Source organism: Brachypodium distachyon, chromosome 4 (assembly GCF_000005505.3).
Source record: "Brachypodium distachyon strain Bd21 chromosome 4, Brachypodium_distachyon_v3.0, whole genome shotgun sequence".
NCBI classification, from domain to species: domain Eukaryota; kingdom Viridiplantae; phylum Streptophyta; class Magnoliopsida; order Poales; family Poaceae; genus Brachypodium; species Brachypodium distachyon.
In genome coordinates, this window is record NC_016134.3 from 36,705,253 (window position 1) to 36,728,546 (window position 23,294).

General features: G+C 43.3%; 2 protein-coding genes and 1 long non-coding RNA gene across 4 annotated transcripts; 2 read left to right on the plus strand and 1 right to left on the minus strand.

Moving 5' to 3' along the window:
* The first annotated feature begins 3,990 nt into the window (after nt 1–3,990).
* Nucleotides 3,991–5,403, plus strand: LOC100825869. The gene is made up of 3 exons (XM_003578115.4): nt 3,991–4,851; nt 4,971–5,051; nt 5,138–5,403. Exons 1-3 carry the CDS (start codon nt 4,246–4,248, stop codon nt 5,240–5,242), a joined length of 792 nt encoding a protein of 263 aa, XP_003578163.2. The 5' UTR covers nt 3,991–4,245; the 3' UTR covers nt 5,243–5,403.
* Nucleotides 5,404–6,676: 1,273 nt separating this feature from the next.
* On the plus strand, nt 6,677–17,927 carry LOC100840463. 2 transcript variants are annotated; one of them, XM_014902990.2, is made up of 13 exons: nt 6,677–7,585; nt 8,944–9,220; nt 9,552–9,737; nt 9,905–10,057; nt 10,456–10,878; nt 11,315–13,438; nt 13,944–14,125; nt 14,214–14,369; nt 14,911–15,145; nt 15,229–15,536; nt 16,673–17,313; nt 17,402–17,469; nt 17,558–17,927. In XM_014902990.2, the coding sequence occupies exons 1-11, from the start codon at nt 6,822–6,824 to the stop codon at nt 16,962–16,964; spliced, it is 5,100 nt and encodes a 1,699-aa protein (XP_014758476.1). In that variant the 5' UTR covers nt 6,677–6,821; the 3' UTR covers nt 16,965–17,313; nt 17,402–17,469; nt 17,558–17,927. The 2 variants fall into 2 exon arrangements, with proteins under 2 accessions (XP_014758476.1, XP_010238192.1); XM_010239890.3 differs by having other exon boundaries at nt 17,402–17,927.
* Nucleotides 17,928–19,850: 1,923 nt separating this feature from the next.
* On the minus strand, nt 19,851–23,253 carry LOC112268830. Its single transcript, XR_002960319.1, has 2 exons — nt 20,490–23,253; nt 19,851–20,219 (listed from the first exon to the last, which is right to left on the minus strand). It is a non-coding gene; the product is annotated as an uncharacterized LOC112268830 (long non-coding RNA).
* Between the last annotated feature and the right edge of the window lie 41 nt (nt 23,254–23,294).

Consider the following 23,294-nt stretch of genomic DNA (forward strand, 5'->3'; position numbering starts at 1 on the left):
AGCGGAGGTTGCAATCCCTAGAGATCTAGTCCAGAAGTAGCAAGTAGCCACTTAGCAAAAAGGGAAGAGAGCGCCCGGGAACTCCCCCGGCAATCTTGTAAACACCTGTTCTTTGGTTAATAAACAATCAAAAGCAAGACGTAGGGTTTTACACCTCCGGGTGGGCCGAACCTGGGTAAACTGACTTGTGCATTGCAGCGCCCGTCGTTGGCCTCGCCGGCGATCGCCGGAGCGATCCCCAAGGCCCACTGCCGAACCAAAAAGGGGGTGCCTCGCATCCCCGGTGTCTAAGCCCCAGGCTATGACACCTAGTTCTATATCTCCGCATCTGACTGGGTGACGTGGTCATTTGACCAACGCTACATAGGCCTGGTGAAAAGATCTAGATGTCGCCTAGAGGGGGGTTAAATAGGGTTTAAAAAAATTCTACGTTGGCTCTATTTATCCTAAATGCGGAATTAAACAAGTCGGATATTTTAAGCACAATCTTAAATATGCTAGGCTCAACTATAGTGCACTAACAACTTAGTGCAAGTATCCGGTGAAAACTCTTATTCGGTGCAAACCGTCCAAACTTTATAAAAACCACGTTTAGAAGTTTCAAAAAAATTCTAAAAACATACCATATGTTGGTACTGTGATGTTCTACAAACCTGCAAAATTTCAAGTTCAAAGTCAAAAGCATTTGGGAGAAATTAAAAAGAGAAATTTACAATGAATAGTGTCAAACACTGAAAAACCACTATTCATGCAGAATTTGTCTTTTTCGCTGCTACCAAAGGAAATTGAGTTTGGACTTGAACTTTTACACATATATAAAACATCACTTTTCTAACCTATTTAATTTTTTTGAGATTTTTTTAAACTTTTTTCGATGGAGTTTTCACAGTTTGCACCGTAGAAGTGGTTTTCATCGGATATTTTGCCAACAACTTAAGCTATAACAAGATGAGCATTTAATAAGTAACAAGTTAGCACAAGATATAAGATAGCACAAAAGACATACATAAGAGATATAGAACTTCAAGCACGATGGCTATCACAAATTAAAGCACAAGTGAATGAACTCGGTTTAGAAATACCCGAGGCATGCGGAGACGTTGATTTATCCCGATGTTCACTTCCTAGGAAGTTAATCACCGTTGAAGAGGTGCGGGGTATACACCGAATCCCCGAAATGCCACCGAAAGGCTCACCTTATTCTCCTTGAGCCTCTTACACGAAGTTGGGATTCATTCGCTTCGGCTAGCTTCTTCCTCCACTCCGAAGATGGCAAGCTCCAATGCCACTTCACAAATCCCACGAAGGTGAACCTCGGGCCTCTTCACAATCTCAGTGAAGAGGTCACCGGGGCAACAATCTCTAAGCCGTCTAGGAGGTGAACCTCCAAAAGAAACAAGCTCACGGGCTCCCCCTCGAACAAATCAAGGTGGAGAGCTCAAACCAATGCACCAAATGCAAAGCAAGAACATAAGAAATGCTCAAATTCCTCTCTCTCAAATCCCACCCAAAGCAGCAAATGCTAGGGTTAAATTGGAGAGGAGGAACATGCGAGGAGATCAACCGATGAACCCTCCAACTAGATCCCCAAATTTGCCTTCACTTAGATGGTGGATTTGGGGCTTGAGGGAGGTGGAGAAAGCTCTCAAAGATGGGGTATTTTCAGATCCAAGAGGTGCCTCTCCCGTGGGAAGAAGACCCCTTTATATAGCCCCCCCACAAATCTGACCGTTGGAGCCAGTCTGGGTGAATCCGGAATCTGGTCCGGAATTCTGGGCGAGAATCCGGATTCTTGCACTGTAGCAACTGGAGGCTACTGGACTCTCGAGGCCACTTTTCGGAACCAATCTGAACAAATCCGGGCGTCCGGAAATCCAAACCAAAATCTGGATGCACTGCAGCCGCAAAAACAACAGAAACCACTCACATGAAAACGTCGATAACTTTTGCATACGGACTTCGTTCTCGATGAACTTGGTCTTGTTTTGAAGATAACAACGAGCTCTACGAACTCACGAGGAAAACCAACAAAGGTCAATCAGAACAGATGATGCAAAATATGCAAAGGTTTGAGCACTCTACGCATGATGAGTTTAAGGAGAATGCCCGAAAGCCCCTCTTGATAGAATGGCTATTGAACCTATAAACCGGTCTCCCACCAAAATCCTTGAAACTGGTAAAAATAGGAAAACCTAGCTAGAATATAGCTTTGCCTGTGCAATCCACTTGAAGTTGATGTAGGCGTTCATGCTCGTCTCAAGTTGGAATCCTTCGCTTCATCAGTGCACTTGGTGAAGATTCTGAATTTGCTCCCTCATACTCCAATGTGGGAGTCCTTCACTTTAAGCACATTTTCACGTGTCCATTGTCTCCAAATGGATAGCAAGCTTCAATAATGTATCTTCTCAGGATGCTTATCTTGAGCTTGCCCTTCTCAACCATCATGATCATCTCAACATGATGTTATCTCTCATGAGCCATGTGAATTCTTCTTTGTTGAAAACCCATGAGTTGCACCTAACCCACATAGAAGTAGCAAACACGTAGCTTATGGGTTAGTTCACAAACGCAATTGACAAATACTTACCATACCACTAGATCACTAGATCCCAGGCGGTACATCATTTACGCTTGTGTGTTGTCCAACTTGAATCCAAACGTTTGACTTTATCTTGGCAACCTTCATCTTTCCTTTACTCTTCAACTCTATGATATTTTGAAGCCAATAGTAAACTCTTCACTTAATCTTCATTGCTTCAAGACTTGATTACCAAATGCTCTCTCATGACCATACTTGGGATTCACCATGAATATCACTTTGGTCTTCTTCATTTTTTATAACAATATATTGAGACACATAATGGATTCTTCACTTGCATGGTTGCTCCATGACTCGGTCAATCATGACTCAACTCATGAGCACACCATTACCTTGTCATGAAGCCATGTCTCGAATCCTTCTCTAGTATTCATTCTCTCAAGATCCTTATCTTCTATGACTCAACTCATGAGCCCAAATATGACCACCTTCAAGTTCCACCTAAGAATCATATCTTAGTCAATTCTCAGTCTTCATATATAGCTCAATGCAAAACACTTATTCATATTGTCATCGGTTACCAAAACCACCAATCCAATTGTCAAATCTCAATGAATATCTTTACGTCCATGACATTTATCATTGAATTCACCACTTGGTCTTTATGCGTTGCCTATGGAACATTTCATCAAATATATCTCAAATAAAACATTAGTCCATAGCGATTGTCATTAATTACCAAAACCACACATGGGGCAACATGCACTTTTACCCGGGCCACCTGTCGGGTACCCATTTGAACAGTAAACTTGAACACCCTGCTTCTCTATTATTCCTCACCCGCGGCCCCTCCTTCTGTCTGCTATGCTCCTCTTCTAAACCCTAGCAGGTGCCGGCGATTTGGGTGGACCGGTGACTTCTTCTTGTCTTCCTTCATTGTCGTCGAGGTTCCCGGCCCACCCAAATCGTCACCGGCAGCTAGGGTTCAGAAGGAGAGCAGAACCGACATAGTGAGGAGCTGCGGCCTGCGGGTGATAAAGAACATAAAAGCTGTTGGTATTTTGCAAGTTTACCATTCAAAGGGATACCCGACAGGTAGGTCCAAGCTTATGTGGCGTTGATAAAAAAAAACACATCGCCCCGTCAGACGTGGAGATACACACTTAGAACCTGTGATGAACTACTTAAAAAAGAATTAGGACTCAAACTTGCATTTTCAAAGTTTAGGGACTAATATTTGATACCTTTAGAATATAATTAGGTCCTTCCGTGTATTTTTCTCGGTTGGAAATGCCACGTGGTCTTCCTGGCACGGCCATCATCGGCGTTAATGTTTCAGCGATGACGGATGACTGACCCGCCTGACCCGTTCGTTGTGAGTAGTGACTTTTCAACCAAGAGTAGTATCTCAGCCGCAGAGACCAGATACTAGTCACATCTCCAAGTGATCTCCATCTTCTCTATGAAGAAGCTCAAATTCACACAAACTTTTCAAGAAAGGAATAAAGGCAACTCAAGTATTGCACGAGGCTTGCAACCAAGGAGAAGCCCGCCGGCTTTTCCTTTCCTTCCCGCTTTGTACAAAACAACAACATATATATTCATCCATATATCTTAGTCTGTGGCTCTTATTCGCGCCTTATCGATGCCTCCTCTCGCGCGCTAGCGATCCAATTGTTTGAACGCATGCATCCAAGGATCCTGTCATGATCATCAGCAGCAGCGGCGGCGGCGGCGGCGGCGGCGGGAGGAGAGGAGCCTACAGCTGCAAGGAGAGCTGCCATGACGGCCACTGCCTACCTCCTCCTCACTCTGCCAAATGCCTCTGCCTCTACCTCTTCCTCTCGCTGACCCTCTTCGTCGTCGTGGCGTCCGTGCTGATCACCGTCTTCGCCACGAGGCTAAAGAAGCCGACCTTCAACCTGCAATCCATCCAGATGGACAGATCCTTCAGCATCCGGTCTTCGTCATCGAACTATAGCGGCGACGGCAACGAGACTTCGTCATGCTCGGTGGCGTCGCTGCTGTTCGCGGCGCAGAACCCCAACGGGATCGGGATAAGGTACAGCGCAGTGGACCTCGGCGTGGCCTACGCCAACGAGTCCGTGGGCGCCATGGACGTGCCGACCTTCTACCAGCCGCCGCGGAGCAGCAACGTCACGGTGCTCATGCACGCCCTTTTCGAGGAGTCCAACGTCAGCCGGCTCGTCGTCAGCGAGCTCTCGGCGCAGCGGATGCGCGTCGAGATCAGGATCGCCGGGAGCATCGACGCCACCACGCACTTCATGAACTTCCAGCTGCCAAAACTTCAGGTTCAGATTTTCAGACCACCTAGCTGTTCTTGCTTTAATTTCAGAAGCTTCTTGTGATTTATTTTCAGGACAGTTAATATCTGCAACTGAAAGTTTTTCGTTGTGTGTTTGTGGCCCAGTTTACGCTCGATTGCACGATAGCAACTAACTACACCGATTTAGTGCTCCGGGAAGGGATCGATTCTGTGACTACACGCAAGGTATATATTGACTGCTGCAAGTTTAAGTGATCCGGTCTTATATGTGCATGCTTCCGTCAGAACTCAGATGAGCGATTTGGTTGCAGGCTCTTCAAGTATCTACGATGCCTCCTATCTCACAGAAGTGTTCTATAAAGCTTCACATGAGGTCAAGGGCGAAGAGGACAAGGCTTACAGATTTAGGATGCTGACCAAACTCTGACAGTTTCTTTTACCGTTGCATAGTTTAGCTACTTTCCACTTAGAAATGTTCTTTACTCCATCCTTTCACGTTGTGTGATGTAAATACATGACAGTATGTCTTGTATATGAAGTAATTTACAAATTGATGACTAAAGCATCTCTTAATTAACCAATCTCTCTTTATTCTAACGGTTTACTATCGAGAAGTATCAGTCGGCAGCCCGATCTTAACCCAACGAGTTGAGGATTACCATCAGATCTTAGTCCAACGGTTCAGATACGTCAACTGAGATTTAAAACTTTTGACTTAAAAATCCGGCGACTGAAAAATAGTCAACTCTTATTCTAAATATGACTACTAACCATGAAAACTTCACCTTTCAAACTATAGTTAGTACTGTATTAGATTTAATGCTAGAAAAATAGCTTTTTTCATCCTTCAAAAGTTCGTTTTTCGTCTCGAAAAAAAATCTGTGCCATTGTTGTCCCTCAATTGTCAAAACAGAACACTTTCCGTACCCCATCGGCCCAAAGCGGTATCCGGTATTGCTTACCGAGCTTGCCATGCCGGCGTTCCGAGCTTTCACGTCAGCAGTAGTGGCCTGCCAGACATGTCCCAAGCACGTCGGCGGGGTAGGGGAACTTGCGGATGCTGCCACGAAGGATGGCATCCACTGGAAGCCCTCTCCAGGGTGTTGTGCGAGCAGGTCGGTGCACGGTCGGTGCAGGTCGGTGCAAGGTCGCCCCTCCTCCCCTTTCTGATTTCTGAATCGGAGCCTCTCTTTTACGGTACAACTGATATGAAGCCTCTCATCGAGCTAAACAGGTCCAGCCCAGCCGAACTATCGGGCTGGGCTAAGACCGGTTAACAACGGAGCAAGCTGTGCCGGGCCCGGCCCGTTGGCCTCCCGGTGGCCCAGAAAGATGCGCACTGGGCTGAGGTGAGCTTAGCCCCGAGCCGAAGCCTAAAATAAAATTGGACGACCGGGCCGTGGCCTGTGTGTGCTGCGAAATGATTCGGTCAACGGTCCATCGAGAGGCTCCGCCTAGCTGCTCGAACGTTCCTTCCCGTTGTTTTGGCCAGCCAGCCCCGGTCCCCGGACGAGCCATGCATGGCTGCCAGCCAGCCGCGCCACGCGGTCGAATCCGCCACGGCGCCACAGGCCGGAACACCCACTCCCGCGCACTAGAAACCGCCCCAGTCATTCTCCACTGACCGGTAGGGCCGAGTTCAATAGCCCCACGGGCCACGGCTTCTTCCCCCCTCCGCCTCACGAGCGCCGTACACGTGTCACGTTGCTCTCGCCTTGGGGCCGACACGCGCTCCCAGCCGAAGTGGGGACCCATAGCCCAGGGAGAGAACCCGTGGGCCCGCCAGGTGATGTAGCGACGAACTGCGAGAACCTTTCGAGCGAAAAGTTCGAGAGCTCTTTCCTTCCCGTCGACGTCCTTTTTCCCTTTTCCCCAATCCGCTCCGGCTCCGCCTCTCTCCACCACCGCTTCCGTCGCCGTAGCCGCCTCCTCTGTTTTCCCACTCCTACCAGCTTCGACAAGCGCGCGCCAGCGCCAAGGCTATCGTCTCCGCTGATGCTTCTCCGCCCCGCCTCCTCCCCACCTCGCCCCCATTTCCCCGCCGCCGCGGGCCGCACGAGGAGCGCCGCCCCCTTCTTCCTCGTGCTCAGCCGCCGCCAGCGACGGCGTCACCGCCCGTACACCCTCCTCCTCCGCGCCTCCCTCTCCGACGTCCTCGCCAGTCTCCCCGCCTCGCTCGCGCTCGTCGGCCCCGCGGCGGCTGCGGCAGCCGCGGCGGTCGTCTCCTCCTTCTCCTCCCCGTCCTCCTATTTCCGGAGCAGCATCCCGTCGTCGCCGTCTCCTTCCAACTCGGATTATGACGGGCGTGGGGACGCCTCCGGCGAGTGGATCCTCTTCACCAGCCCGACGCCGTTCAACCGCAGCGTGCTGCTGCGGTGCCCGTCCGTGTCGTTCGAGGACGGCGGAGTGCTCCTCGACGGCGTCAACGAGCGGCTGCTCACCGAGGACCGGCACTACGTGAACCTAAGCCGTGGCCGCATCCCCGCGGCGCGCGGCGGGGAAGGCGCCGGCCGTATATCCTATCAGAGGATTTGTATACCCATGGAGGATGGCGGGGTGGTTGCGCTTGATTGGCCAGAGAATTTGGATCTGGATAAGGAGCATGGGCTTGATTCGACGGTGCTTATCGTGCCTGGCACTCCCGAAGGGAGCATGGAGAGGGGCATCGAGATGTTCGTGTTGGATGCACTGAAGAATGGCTACTTCCCCGTTGTGATGAACCCCAGAGGGTGTGGCGGCTCGCCGCTCACTACACCAAGGTGAAATTATTCACCTTATTCCTTTTAAAGTAAAAAATTATGCACACTTCGTGCACATAGCATCGTTGGAGTATATTATTATTAGCAAGTATGAGCCAGAAACAGTTCTGTGTGAGGCCGTGAACAAAACTAGAAGTTTATCATTACTCCTGAGCATTAATATATTTCTGTTCCATAGTCAATTGTAAATTTGTTGCTCGTGTTTATTAGACCTAAGTGTGAGATTTTGCTGATTATTATCAGTGTATGAGTGACTATTTCTCATTCGACTTACATAGTTATTTCTCAGTCAACATTCATAGCCATCCGAAGATGATCTTCTTGTCCTTTTGCATTTGCACGAATCTCAGTGATCAAATTGGATGGTTGTTAGCGTCTTAGAAATAGTCTATTCCGTAGTCACCTGAGAAATAGCAAAACTAACTTAAACTTTGTCACATCTGGATTCTGGACTAACAGAAATGTTGTCCATTCTGAAGTTACACTACAATCAGGTAAGACAAATTATTATTTATACAACCTACTGTTTGGTACTACTGGAGTGTGGCTAAAATATTGTAGAAGTGAATGTTATTGCAGGAGAATAACTAAAATAATATTTCATGATGGTAGAGCAAACTGTACATGCAAATGGCCTTTTTTTGTTGTAGCAGTGGATCATCTTTTGACTGGTCATTTTAGAAGAAGAAAAATGCATCTCTTACAAACTTAATGACAAAACTGACTAAAGTATTCTAACATGAGATGGCATATGCTTGTTGTCTGGACATTGTTTGGAAATTCATTTGTTGTCCCTGTTTCTGAAAGAAAACAAAAAACAAGGACAATAAATAGGGCTTGAACCCAGGTCGTTGGATTGTAGGTCCTCTCCCCCAACCAAATCAGCCAGGCTCACTTTTTAAATTCATTACTTGTCGTACTCAAATTAGGGCTAAAATAGTAGAGTATTGAAGTTCTTGAGAGCGAAAATCGATTAGCGCGTGTAGATTCCGAGCTGTAGGAAGTATCTACAGCATGCATTGGCAAGTAAACCTCAGACAGTGTGGTCAAGCATGATGTTAGCTTTTTTACATGTCACTCCATCATATATCATGATTTGTGGTACTGGAAATTCTTATAATTGGGAACATCAGGTACCTCTAAGCTGACAAAGTTTCTCATGCAGAAATTACAATTTGTGGTTTCATGCACCTCTTTATTCAGGAACATCGATAGACAGTGATTTCACGCACCTCTTTATCCAGGAACTTCTCTGCAATATTGTACTCTATTGATGGTTATACACAAGTTTTGAAGTGTTGCAGTGATGGATATCTTGCCTAAAATTTGTAGGGCATCTAAACATACTGCTTCTGCAGGTTATTTACAGCAGCTGACAGTGATGATATCTGCACAGCAGTACGCTTTATAAACAGCAAAAGACCATGGACGACAATAATGGGTGTTGGATGGGGATATGGTGCCAATATGCTGACAAAGTACCTTGTGGAAGTTGGAGAGTCCACTCCTCTTACTGCTGCTGTTTGTATCGACAATCCTTTTGACCTAGAAGAAGCAACTAGATCGTTTCCTCACAATATCGCTCTTGATCAAAAGCTCATGGCTGGCTTGGTCGATATTCTGCGTGCTAATAAGGTTTGACACTATGATCTCTCCAAACCCGCCTCCCCTGCCCCTTACACGTGCACTTGAATATCTTTATATGTGTTCACAATTTCACACGTGCACATACACGAACAGTGATGCGCAGATCAAGTGAAAGGTTACCGTAGTAAATATTTTGTGATAGCAGTATTTTTTTAGCTTTCTATGTAACTAGAGAAAGAATGTAATCCCTGTATAAGTTGATAATTGACCAGCGAACTATTCCTGAAATGATCTGAATAATTCGCTGCATTTCGCAAGCAGGCTTTCTTCTCCAGGGTAGGGCATTTACTCCAAAGTAACTTATGTTCTATTCTTTCAGGAACTCTTTCAAGGAAAAGATAAAGACTTTGATGTTCAAAAGGCTTTGTCAGCCAACTGTTTGCGGGACTTTGATGGAGCAATATCCATGATTTCACATGGGTTTGCTACTGTTGATGACTTCTATTCGGAAAATAGCATGAGGCTGTCAGTTGCCCGTGTGAAAATACCTGTACTCTTTATACAGGTATGATTCCGAAATATAGTTAATACGACCAATAGTATGGCTTGGTCATGTCACTTACATATCAGTCTAATCTCAGGATATCTAAATGTTTAACTCCCTTATTATGAGCTGCATGCCTTGTAAACACCATCTATCTGGTTTTCTAATTTTGAAGCCATATTTTGCAGAGTGATGACGGCACTGTGCCACTTCTATCAGTACCACGTAGTTCAATATCAGAAAATCCTTTTACGAGCCTTCTCCTTTGTTCTTGTGTACATTCCAGTGTCTTCACCTTCGAGAGAAACACTGTGTTATGGTGCCAGAATCTGACCTTAGAGGTAAATGGTGTCATCTTCTTTATTTGACACCCAGTGGAGGCATTTTTGTGCCAAATCAAAGAAGACTTTGTACGCATGTTTGTGGATATTTGCCATGATCTCTTCCCTTCCCCCCTTCATGTTCCTCTCACACACATGCTCACTCATAATGTATTATGTGCTTGACCAAGTCTCCGGAAACTGTTCTATGTATCCTTTTTCTTTGATCTATTAGGAATTTTCTAACTGTTGCTTTAGATGCATCTATGACCCATTTTAAGCAGTTATATGACTATATCAAACACTACCGCTTGCTGGACTCCATAGTATTTAACATTCTTATGGATCGCTTCTGCAATTAGTAATTCCTTGTTGCTCATTTCAGCGGTTACGTTAAATTATCATTTTGATTTATGCAGTGGTTGTCAGCAGTGGAGTTTGCACTTCTGAAGGGTCGTCATCCGCTTATCAAAGACGTGGATATGACTATTAACCCATCTAAAGGTCTAGCATTCGTTGAATCTCAACCGAATAATAATGTCCCAAAAGACAATAATTTCCAGGAGCAATCTCAGTTTATTTTCTATAATAATGTTCCACATGGGATAAATGGGCTGCTCACCGATTCTGCAAATGGGTATTCTGGCGCCGAAGTACTAGAAAGTGGGCTGTTAGAAGATAATAGTGATATAGACAGGATAAGGCAAGTTGCAGATGAAGAGGAGTCAGGAGAGAGTTCTGAAGATGTCGAAGAAGGTCATGTACTACAATCAGCAAGTCTTGTGATGCATATGCTGGATGCTACAATGCCTGGTACTCTGGATGATGATCAAAAGAAGAAGGTAAGGCAGATTTTGTAAATAATATCTGGTTTTGTTAAAATTATTCATGCATTATAGCATTTTATTGCTGAAATATAGGTCAGACATTGAACATTCGAAGTTATTTTGTTGCTCAATGCATAATTCGATTATTGCGAATCTTAGCACTTGAACAGGATCCTGCATAAACAAACACTACGATTTACAGTAAACTCGACATAGATTTCTTAACACATTTTAACTAGAGATGCATACTGTTTGAATGATTCTTCCACCTATATTTTAGGAAATTTCCTGTGAGAGATGTCAGCTACTGTAACTTTCCTGCTATCATCTGACACATACTGTGTTTGTATAAACTAAAATTAATGAGGTTCTACTTTGGAACACAAATTTGCGTGCTATGGTCTCATGAGGAATACACCAAGCTCCTTACACGTTTCTTTCTTTTCGTAAGGTTATGGTGGCAGTGGAGCAAGGTGAATCTCTTGTGAAAGCTCTAGAAGAAGCTGTACCTGAGGATGTGCGTGGAAAGCTTACAGCTTCTGTGACTGAAATTTTACAATCTAAACGAGAAAATTTTAACTTAGATGCCTTAAAGCGGCTTGGCTGGACAAGGTCAACCACCAAGAGAGTGGTCCAAGAAAAGGTCAAAGAGTCGGCTCATGGAAGTGGACTTCAGGATGTCAAAATGCTTGATCAGCACAGAGGTGTTACATCCACTGATGAGGGAGACCAGAAAGATACTAATTTGACCTCAAGCGAGAATAACCCTGGAGAGGGTATTGATTTTTCGCAAGGAAAGTCTTGCCAAGCTTCTGGGCCTGTTGGAACTGGAATCGAAATGGCAAATGAACAGACACAGCTCAACAAATCAGAGAAAGATAGCTCTGGAATAAATGAAAGCAGTGAAGAGCAGCACATGATCGATCAGGGCAGTGAAACAGCTCCAAAGCATGTTTCTGATGATCAACCAACAGTCAACTCAAATGGGGCTCCTAGTGAGCGAGTGCAGTCAGCTGATGTTACAGCAGAGCAGAATCCACAGTCCTATGTGATAGAAAAAGAGGGTGATGCAGTTAGTGCCAATGTAGATGAGGTTGAACATGATGTTATTGACCAGAACATGCAAGTGCCTAAAACAGAAGAATCGAAACCTCCCACAGTTAATGTGACACAGGCACTAGATGCCTTAACTGGATTTGATGACTCAACACAAATGGCTGTCAACAGTGTATTTGGAGTTCTCGAAAATATGATTGACCAGTTTGAAAAACAACATGACGCTGAGAATGGGGACACTTCTGATGGAATCACTGTTGAACCTTCTGTAGATGAGACAGAGTCTGATGTGCTGGTCGATGTGGACACTGTGTCAATTGGAAGGAACAAAAATCAATCATCATCTGATGAACCAGAACATAGCATTTCTGTCGAAGCTTCCATCATGCCTGAAGATCACACTTTTGGTGAGAGAAAATCCAATTTAAGCATCATTCCACCTTCTAAAGGAAAGATGAGGAATTCTCAAAGAAATATATCTGGAAACCATGTGGATCGTGATGTTACAAAGTGGCCGAGTGGCTCACCTGATTATTTATTGGATATAGCTGCCAACCCTTACTTGAAGGTGCAGTACGCTTTGTACCTTCACGACGTTCTTTCTACACAACTGAAACTGCAATCACCACATTTGAATTCGGCAACTGAACTTCTCCTTGATCCACAAGAGGGTAAATGGAAACTTGCAGATCAAATGCACAATGTGCATAACAACATTTCTAAATCTGACAAAAATAGTGGCATCGAGGAAGAGATCAAACATGCAGCTTCCTCCCAAGCTCCATCTAGGACAGACAATGTTATTTTGCAACCCCACTCGGTTCTGGGAAATTTTGCTGACACTAAAAGCAAGGTAAATGAAAGGTTACCTGGTAGTGCTCTGAAACAGACACTCACGTACTTCATTACTGATGAATTATCAAATGCCCTCAAAATTGAAGTTGGTCGCAAACTAGGGATAAAAAATGCAGAGCAACTTCAAAGAAGTCTTGCACGTGATGTCAAACGACTCGCTGCTCAAGTTTCTAGAAATATTGTGCTTCACAGTGAGTTATACATAGCAACAAGTGTGCAGAGGAATCCAACAACTGTGAAATTTGGTGTGATTCATGGAGAAAATGTTGTTGAAGCTGTATCAACGGCAGTTCAGCAATCTCATGATCTGAGAGATGTTCTTCCAGTGGGTGTCATAGTTGGTGTAACTTTAGCGTCTCTGAGAAATTACTTCCATGTCGGTGTGTCTAAGCATGATAACCTTACAAAAGCTGCAGTCAAGTCAGGAATTTTAAATGAGGATCTTATTATTCAGGATACTGATGAAGAAAATATGGATAATCCATCCCCAAGAAAAGAAGCTAATGTAGATCCTTCCACCAAAAAAGAAGTAAATATAGATTATCAGTTTGAAGAAAATGTTGAGCTCAAGCAGCAGGAGATAACAAGGTCAGAGGGTAAAGGAATGATGGTTGGGGCTGTCACGGCTGCCCTGGGTGCTTCTGCCTTCGTAGCACATCATCAAGTAAGGAAATCATGCCTTAAAGTTGCCTTTTTTTTTTTTAATTTGGTCACTTGTTTTGTATTTTTGATGAATAATTTAAGACTTTAGGCTATATGCATCTCGTGTGCAGGGGTAATAAAGCTTCCGTTATCTAAAAAGTGGTTACATTTTGTTCATAATTCTGTGGGAGTGCGCGCATGTGCGTGCCATCAGGCCATGTTTAAAAGTTACTTGTATAACGATGCAGAGTCTTATTTCTACAATTCTCCTTTTCCTTAAATGAAACACATGGATCCTCAAGTCAGCCCAGCATTTTGTTTGAACATGGTCCAATATCTCGTATGGACTAGTTGTCACTTGTCACAAGTATAGAGATCACAGAGTTTGATCCTTATAGCACATTCCTTGTTACACAAAAAATTGACGCCCATTGTATATTTGAGTTATTCTTAATTCCTAATTCTTGTTCTTGAAATATTTTCTTTAATTCTTTTTGTCTAACAATGCGTATCTTTTTATATCTCAGCAAAAGACGGCTGAAGAGCATGGTAGCATGTATAGCACCTCAACATACTCTCAGCATAGTCTTGACGAAACTGGACAGGAAAAGAGCCAGAATAACTTAATGAGCAGTTTTGCTGAGAAAGCCATGTCCATTGCAGCCCCTGTTGTACCGACGAAAGGTGATGGTGGGGTTGATCAGGACAGGTCTGTTTAATATTCACATTTCATTTTTTTCCTTTTTATTCTCTGTTGTCTCTTGAATACTCTTATCATGTCTGACTTCCGCAAGCAGGCTGGTTGCTGTTCTAGCTGAACTAGGACAAAGAGGGGGGATTTTGAGATTTGTGGGGAAAATCGCTCTGCTCTGGGGAGGTATTCGTGGTGCTATGAGCCTGACTGACAGGCTCATCTTGTTCTTACATATCAGGGAGCGCCCCTTATTTCAGAGGTTAGTCCGTCCAAGCTCTTAACTCTTCAGAAAAATATTCGAACAGAGAAAAAACATAATTTAAATGTTATCAGGTGTAACCAATAGTTAACAAGTCCTAGTTTCTTTTGGTTCAGACTAGGTTCAGTTATATGGTTTTGTTTCATTAATTTTCAGCTAATTTCATCCTCTTTTACACTATGATTGATGTTTTTCATTCTATGGGTACTGAAGGAGTCGTCCTCGAACTTTTCATTTCAGCCAGTAGCTTTTACAAATTTTGCATGTCATGTAATTGCACTTCTATAGTAACAGAACTTATGACCATTTTTTAAATACAACAGACGGCCGCAACCTTATGTTTTAAGCATTGCAGGCATTAGCAATGAGTGGCTCACTCTAGAATGACTGTTATTTGATCAATGGTTTAGTTTAACTTGTTCTCCTGCTGCAAGTCTTGTGTGAAATCTTAAATACTGTCCCCATCGCATACAATATTAAATCTGTTATACCTTTTCATAGTTTATCATGTTGTGCTTAACTCATCTTTCCAAAATTTTAGGATCCTGGGATTTTCCTTCATGGTACTTGTTCTATGGTCTCCAGTTGTGATTCCTCTGTTGCCAACACTTGTTCAAAGTTGGACAATAAACGCTTCAGCAGGAATTGTTGGAGATGCTTGCATCGTTGGCCTATATGTATCTATAATGATACTTGTCCTGCTATGGGGAAAAAGAATACGTGGCTACGAGAATCCAGTTGAGCAATATGGGATGAATCTTGCATCTCCATCAAGGGTATAATTATTGCTTAGTCTCGTGTACAAAGATTTGTTGATTACTCCTGGCATATAAATTGATAGCTTAACCTTTCACTGCAGCTGCAAGAATTTTTTCAAGGTCTTGTCGGAGGTGTGGCTGTTGTTTGTTTGGTGCATTCAATAAGCATTTTACTTGGCTTTGCAACTTTTCGAGCAGGGTCATCTTCACTACTAGCTAGACCCTTTGATCTTCTTAAATCTTCAAGTAATGTATTGTTGCTAGCTCTTAGAGGGTTTATGACAGCAACTAGCATTGCTGTGGTGGAGGAAGTGGTTTTTAGATCATGGCTTCCAGAAGAAGTTGCTGTTGATCTTGGTCACTACCATGCCATTCTGATATCGGGAGTTACTTTTTCTCTAATTCACCGGTATGTCCATTCTAGCCACAATCCCTTCTGTTATTTCACTACTTATAATTTAGTACGCAGTTCAATTAGTGCTGGTAATTCTCGAGGCAGCCATTAGTAAATTTGGTATCTATAAGACTATAACCCACCAGCAACTGAGCATGATTTGGGAGGCAATATCAATGACATTGGCAGATGTCTCTGTGATGGGAGCGGAGTGGGCACAAAAGAGAACGAGTGGAGTAGACTTTTTTTTTGGTTTATGGTGAGTGGACTGTAGAAGTGGCCAACCCTACAGATTAAAGCTTGATTTCACCCCTGTTGGCAAACAAACTACCTTCTTGCAGCAACCTCGAAAGATATCTTCAATGCTCTAAATATGGCAATTGGTGGCGGCGGTCCGCTACCTTTGAACTGGCCTGCCTCTTGTTAGGCCTCGCAATAATAATCGCATGAGAAGGGTATAGATGATTTGGTTTGATTTGATACAAATGATATTATGATCTTTTTAAATATGTATACTTTTTTTTATCCATAGCAACGCGCATGCTTTGTTCTAGCTAATTATAGTGGATTACAGTGGGAGGTCGAAGAAGTGAGGTTGGCGGTTACGGCAGCGAGAAATGGCGTCAGAGCCGTGGCTTGACAGAGAGAGAGGATGGCCCCCCAACCAACCAACAAACCGCTTAGCTTGCGACCCATGCCTAGTCCTGTCCAGTGGGCCGTGGCAGACTGACCTTGCGCTTACCGTGATGGTTGGCCCGTGAACTTCCATCCAGGTTGCCCACTCCAGTGCATATAGATTACAGAGAGACCTGTCCTTAAAAAATACACTTGGGAGTCTGGAGCTTATAGATCGCAGCTCAAACACAACACTGCAGAGCAGAGCACTGCTCGTTGGTACACTACAAATTAATCAGTATCTATGTTCACAAAAATGCAGGCACAATTTATTTGAAATTTCTTAGTAGTAGTACATAACATCTCAGTACAGATATACAGAGTATCTTACAAGTTTTGCTGTTAGTTTCTGATATAAAAGGTTTAGGCCACAGTTCATGTGTGGGTTGATGTATGTCTTTTGTCCATATGCAAACTTGATTCAGTGGTGCGACCAAGCAACAAAAAATGCTAACGCTCTTACAAATGAATGGCAGGTCTCTACCTTCAGTACCAGGTTTCTTGCTACTTTCGCTAGTGCTTTTTGGACTTAAACAAAGAACCCAAGGGAATCTCGCTGCACCAATTGGCCTGCGGTCCGGAATAATGACTGCTAGTTTTCTAATACAAAGCAGTAGCATTATTACATTCAAACCTGAGACTCCTTTCTGGATGATTAGTACCTACCATCTGCATCCTTTTGATGGTGCTATTGGATTAAGTATTTGTGCTTTACTTGCTATCCTTTTCTTCCCTCAAAAACCTGTCCAGGACACTTTTGTGTCGTGAGAATTAGGAGGATGTAAAAGGCACCCTTGACGTGAGTTCCAACAAAGATGTTGTCATGTCTATAAAATCTAGGTAAGCACTGAAGGGTTGCTCTGGTGTGCCATGTTAGAAGTGCAGCTCAAATTGTTGATGCATTGCAAGTTGCTTGCTGCCAAAAAGAGCACCTGGTTTGCTCCTCGATTACACTGAGGGGTGCTGCTAATGGATTTGGGGCTGTAACGGATGTACAGACGGGATTCATGCCTGCCAAACTTTTATACTCTATTTTCTGGATTTTGTATGGATGGAATAGTAATTGTCGTGGCAACAAGATACACTCCAAACGGGAATGAAAATTTTCATTTGTAAGGTACGTATGTTAACTACAATTATATTTTTGTTCTTGTCTTCTAAATTATTAATTAACTGAACTCTCCTCAATGCTATTGTGAATGCAGTTGGGGCAATATAAACTAACCAAGAAGTTGGATATGCTCTTTGCAAAAGAAGAAGTTGGATATGCGTGGTAAAGAAACTAGCAGATGTGGATATTGAAATTAGTGCTTTGCCATTTTGCTGTGCATAATGTTCCATGCTGACTGATTGACTTGTAGGTTTGGTCTGTAGATTTCATTAGTCTCCTTTTGACACCCCGTTTTGAATTTTGGAACGCAAGCACGCGCAAGTTTTGAGGTAGCAATTTTTGACAACTCATACCACATGTAGAAAACAGTTACATAAAGAGTCAGCTCATATATCCACCCACAGTTGTATACTACTTCCTCGGTTCCTCCACTCAATGAGAAGCTAGCGTCTACTCTGTAATGTTGACTGGAAGTGTAATGTCAGTATGTCACCCCTATTTGTAGAACAATCTGTTGATATCTGCCAGGGATATAGTCTCAATAATTTCATTTCTTTTTCTTGTGTTGTATTGGCTCAGAATTTATCAATCGAAGGAACTGTAACTCTTGTTTAGAGATACAAGCAAACTAGAGAAAGAAAGCTTGGCCCCTGAACATGGATTCATTCCAATAGAGAAAAACAAAGGCGAAACCACTATTTTCGAAATGTCAGGACAAAAATCGGAATGTGGGTTATACTCTTTTTCCCTCGGTCATTTTTCTCGCATGAGATTCCATGTATGCGCACTTTCTCCACTTTCTTCAGGTGTTTTCTTCCCCTTTAAAAAAAAAACTAGCTAAAATGCCGGTCCGGTCGAACGGAACAACAAAATAAAATGCTACATTAAAAACATGCATCAAAACCTCTCTTTGCTCTTCTTTAAGGAAACCAAATATCCCTTTTCTGGTTTTTTCTGAAGATTATGTCTCTATACTCTACTCTCTCAAAATAGAACAATACATTTCCTTTTAAAAATATAACATCACCCGGTCAAAAAAGTTTTGAGACGTAATTACTTAATTTTTTAGTTCTCTCCACTATCTCACTTCACCTGTTAAAACAAAGAGTTAGAAGAGCAACAAATTTTCGTTTATGAGTATATACATTTGATTATTTTGTTGAGTATGTCTATTCTGATTTTTTGCTGGTTTTCTGAAAGAGCTTATCAATATTATCAAGCCTAATTAATAAACTGGCAGTGCACGTGTAATTTTTTTTCCAATTATTTTCTCAAGTTGTTCGGCAGATCTGGCTCGTGGGCAGTTCAGACGACTTGACATCGTTGGCCTCTCGGCTATCTATATGCTCGTAATCCTGCCTCTGCATGTGACGACTGGAGTCCGTCTTATATGGCCGGCAAGTATTAAATGTGGCAACTCGCTCTCGAACATCCGACCCAAATGGGTAGGATATGGGTCGACGTTTACGCCCATGGGTATACCCGAAGATTAATCATGGGTAGGGTATGGGTATAGGTTTATACCCATGGATTACACGATGGGTCGCGCAGTTAACAAACACCTGATCCCTGTCCTCCGGTTCAACGATAGAACTGCCACTGCCAATGATGAAAAGCTCGAGCTCGCCCAAGAATATTTTGAAGGCATATTCGGGACGGTGCCCCGTAGATACTGCCGTCTCAACCTTGATGAAATTGAGATCCCCTCGGTGCCTGCTTTTCATGACAGTGCTTTGGAAGCTCCTTTTTCCCGTGACGGAGTAAAGAATGCTATTTCGGCGATGCCTTCTGATCGTGCCCCAAGACCAGACGGCTTCTCCAGGCTTTTCAATAAACTCTGTTGGGAGATCATTGCTGAAGATGTCTTGGCGGCCCTGAACCTTCTTCACAAAGGAAATTTTCAGAATTTCAGGCGACTTAATGGTTCCAATTCTGCTCCCTAAGAAAGAGAACACCCCTTGACATTTAGGAATTTTGACCGATCAGCTTGACCCACGGGTTCTCCAAGATTTTCGCCAAGATTCTTGTCTGTCCCCGCAGCTCCCCTCCTTAATCTCCAAGGCTCAAAGTGTATCCGTTCAGTCCAGGAGCATCCATGATAATTTTAAACTGGTTGCCAACTCTCTCAATTTCATGCACCGAAAGGACATGTCCACTACTCTGATCAAAATCGATATATCAAAAGCCTTCAACACTTTGTCCTGGGAATTCTTGATTGAGATTCTTCTCCGCAGGGGCTTCGGCCCTTGTTGGCGCAGCTGGATCTGTGGCCTCCAGCCTCCTTGCTTCTTCTCACACTTCAATGATGATGAATGGGGAGAGGAGGGCCCCAATTTGTTTGTACGATGTTCTAGCTTTGTCCTAATTCAAATTTCTTAAAATTTGACCAAATTTATTGAAAAACATACTAATACCTACAATAGCAAATAAGTATACTATGAAGATATATATCAATGAAAGATTTGATAAAACTAATTTAGAGTCGTATTCCGTAGATGTTAGTAGAATTTTCTATAAAATTGGTCAAACCTTAAGACTTTGACTTAGGACAAAGGTAAAACATCTTACATTTAAGAACGGCCGGAGTACCAATTGTACTGAAAGTTTACAAGCATACAAAAACAGTACTAATCCTACTGAAATTTGTACCAAAAACAGTACCAAGAGTGGCCGCAAGCTCAACATTGTGTGGCTGAAGACAAGTATCCGTCGCACCGAGGAAGGGCAGCCGGAGAGGATGCCGCCGGAACGAGCCACCACGACGAGGGGAGCGAGGGGAGAGCGAGAGCAGCATGAGTAACCAAAACAGAGGAAGGGCAGCAGTATGCACAATAGGATAGACATCAGTATTGTTTCAGTTTCACTACTACTGTGCTACAGCTGCAGGTGAACGTGTAGCTGCAGTAGGCCTCCTACAAATGTGAAAACACATCCATTGAAGTTTCCCCCCAATAACAAAAAGCTTCAGGTCATCTTTTACCTTCTGTACACGGACTGATAAAATCCAAAAGGTAAAATGTAAATAACTACCTTCCATTCAACTACCTTTTCTTATCTGGATGATAAAAAGTAATCTAAGACGTGCATCATATGCAAAAAAAAAGAGAGAAGGTGTCAACCACTGCTAGACTTTATCTAGATGATAAAAAGTAAAAAAAAACATAAATCTCATTGTAATATACCTGTTATAATATCTAAGTTGGGGCACTCTTGTGTAGGCACCAAAAAATTGCACCACATTCCTGAGCATGTTTCATAAACTCAAATTTTGGATTATCTGCACCAGGAAAACATTGAAAGAAATAGGTACAGCATTTTTTTTTAGTTCAAGGCACAATAGATACAACATTGTAGAATGAGCTTTTGCTTACTGCACAGCGTATCAAAATATCAGCTTAAGTTAGCAAGAGCAATATATCAGCTGTTCAATGTAAGTGTTCAAAAAGTATAGCTCAATATCAATTGGTGATCAGCAGATGTCAAGACTAAAGAGTAAATGGAACATCAAAATTCTTTTAAACTAATTCACAAAGACCCTAGGGCTTCCGAAAGTCAAGAAGTGGAACAGGACGTGTGTTCACGCTAATAGTTCCTGGCCTAGTCATATCTACGGCCCTGTAGTAGAATAAAATATTTGGTATTGCAGGTTATAACCATGGGGATATTTAAATCAGATGAGACCCACCTTCGGTCATGCTCTCCTTAAAGTAGAAATGGAGCTAGTAGTTAGTGCTCTCCTTAGCATTGGAGCTAGTAGTTTGCTAAGGCCACAAAAAAAATGAACAGAGGGGAGTGCATTTTTCAAGATGGTCCAAATTGCACTGCAGCAAATAAAATATTAGACAGGAAAACATCTTAGACGAGAAAAGAAGCAAAACAAAGTGGATTCAGAAGCAGGTGCGTTGATGACCAAACAAGGAAGTCTGAACTTTATATTCGGCAGCACAACTTTCTGATAACACTCATCCATTTCAGATTTAATGTGCAAAAACACCAAGTGGAAAAAAAAGGTCTATTCTTGAGCAACATGCTAAAACATATGTTGGATTGTTGCTCATAAAAAAAGAATAAGCTCAGACATTTAATGTGCAAAAACATCCTGTCATATTCTATAACAGGTAGGCAGAGATTGATCCTGCCCAATATCTATAATATATTACTTTCAGTAGCAGCTATCAATCATATCAAAACAGATGGATAGGAGGTAACATACTGAAAAGTGGGATAAAACCTCATGAATGTGGATTCCATTGTTTAAAGAAGAAAGTAGAAAATTACGGAATAAATGTAATGGGGCACAACAATTAACTGAACTTGGAAAATAGTTGGCACCCAAACCAAAAAGGCCATGTTCATGTTCTCTAGCATTTCATTTTGAATGAGATCCAAAGATCTAATACAGGAGCATCAGAGAGAGAGCCTGATCCAACCATCAATGGATCATCAATACTGCTCCTGGACTCCTGGAGTATGTGTCTGGTGGCGGCAATGGGCATGGCAGGGCAGGGAATCTTCCACGGCCAGTGCAAGGGGTTGTGAGGTTGTCCATGGTTGATGGAGCGCAGATGGTTGCCAAGCTTGGCAGAGTGTGCCCGGGGAACTGTGGTTCTCGCGGGTTGTTTCATGGCCAATCGGCCATGACCACCCCCCGCCCCCAAGTCGCCATCCGACCCATTGCCCAAGGCAGAGGTGCCTCCATCATGCATGGTCCGCCGTCAGATAAGCTGCCTCCCGGGTGATATCCTGGATGAAGGTGATGATCCCTCGAGCACAGCCGAAGGTGGCAGGGACTGACGTAGATATAGAAGAGGAAAACAGGCGACTATGTCATTTAAATTAATCAATAGAGGACAGATCATCCTCTTTATTATCTTAACCTTTCTTAAGTCATCCAGAGTTTCAGACTCAACAGATTTCGTGATTGGCATGCCTGGCATGTTTTAGCCATCTCTCTCGCTCAGTCATGCTCATAGAACAAAGTCATGAAGACGTCTTGTCCCATCATCTCTTATTCTCTCTACTATGCCTTAGGCGTTCTTCTAACAATTTGCCATCTCCTCGTGTAATTTAGCTCTAGGAGGAGACGGCCGTGGCTGGGAAACAGAAGAGGAGACCAGCCGTGGCCACGTCTGGGAGATAGAGGGGACGGCCGTGGCTTTGATTTCTTGCCCGGTGGGTGCCCGATCGGGTCTCATCTTCCGACTCCCGCAGTGTTTCGGCGGAGCGATCTTTTTCTCGTCAGATTCAGAATTGTTGCCCGACTCTCGTAACGATCGATCCCACTGGCGATGGATTCCCTCGCGGAGTTTCAGTCCAATTCGGTGCGAGTAACAGGCCAGCTGGCTTAGTAGGCCTAATATACATGCAATTTTGGGGGCCCACAAATTTTTGGAAAGTTTGACAGACGACGGTGAAAGGAACGGTCCATATTTTTTAGATAAAAAGTATAGAAATATAAATTCTGAGGCAGATGGCATACAAATAATTGTCCAAGGAGAAGTGCTATTCGAGAGGAGGGAAGGGGGTGGAGGGTTTGTAACTTATGTGGACTCGTTTCTCTACACCTAATGCTCCTTGCGGGCTCTTCTTACTAAGGGTGAAATCAGATCGAATTCAGACGGACAATGATCATATCGTATCATATGGGGTGAAAACTGTATTATTAGAAGATGGGCCCTGTTTTTTTTTGACTAATAATGAAAACCACTACACATTACAGATAATCTGATTAAAAATGTGGATAATCTGGTATCTTGAGTAGTGATTTTTTTGGGGACGAAGGAGCCACAACTCCCGATTCTATTAACCAAATCGCACAGCTCTATCGCGAATAAGATGTCTAGTCCGGCTAGCTAGATAAATTCATCTTACATGTCATATCCCATCAGATCAGAACTATATTCGGTCGGAAATTATGTGATATGGTTTCACTCCTATTCTCCTATCTTCTGTTCATATAAAGATGAACAAAGGATAATAGAGCCCAG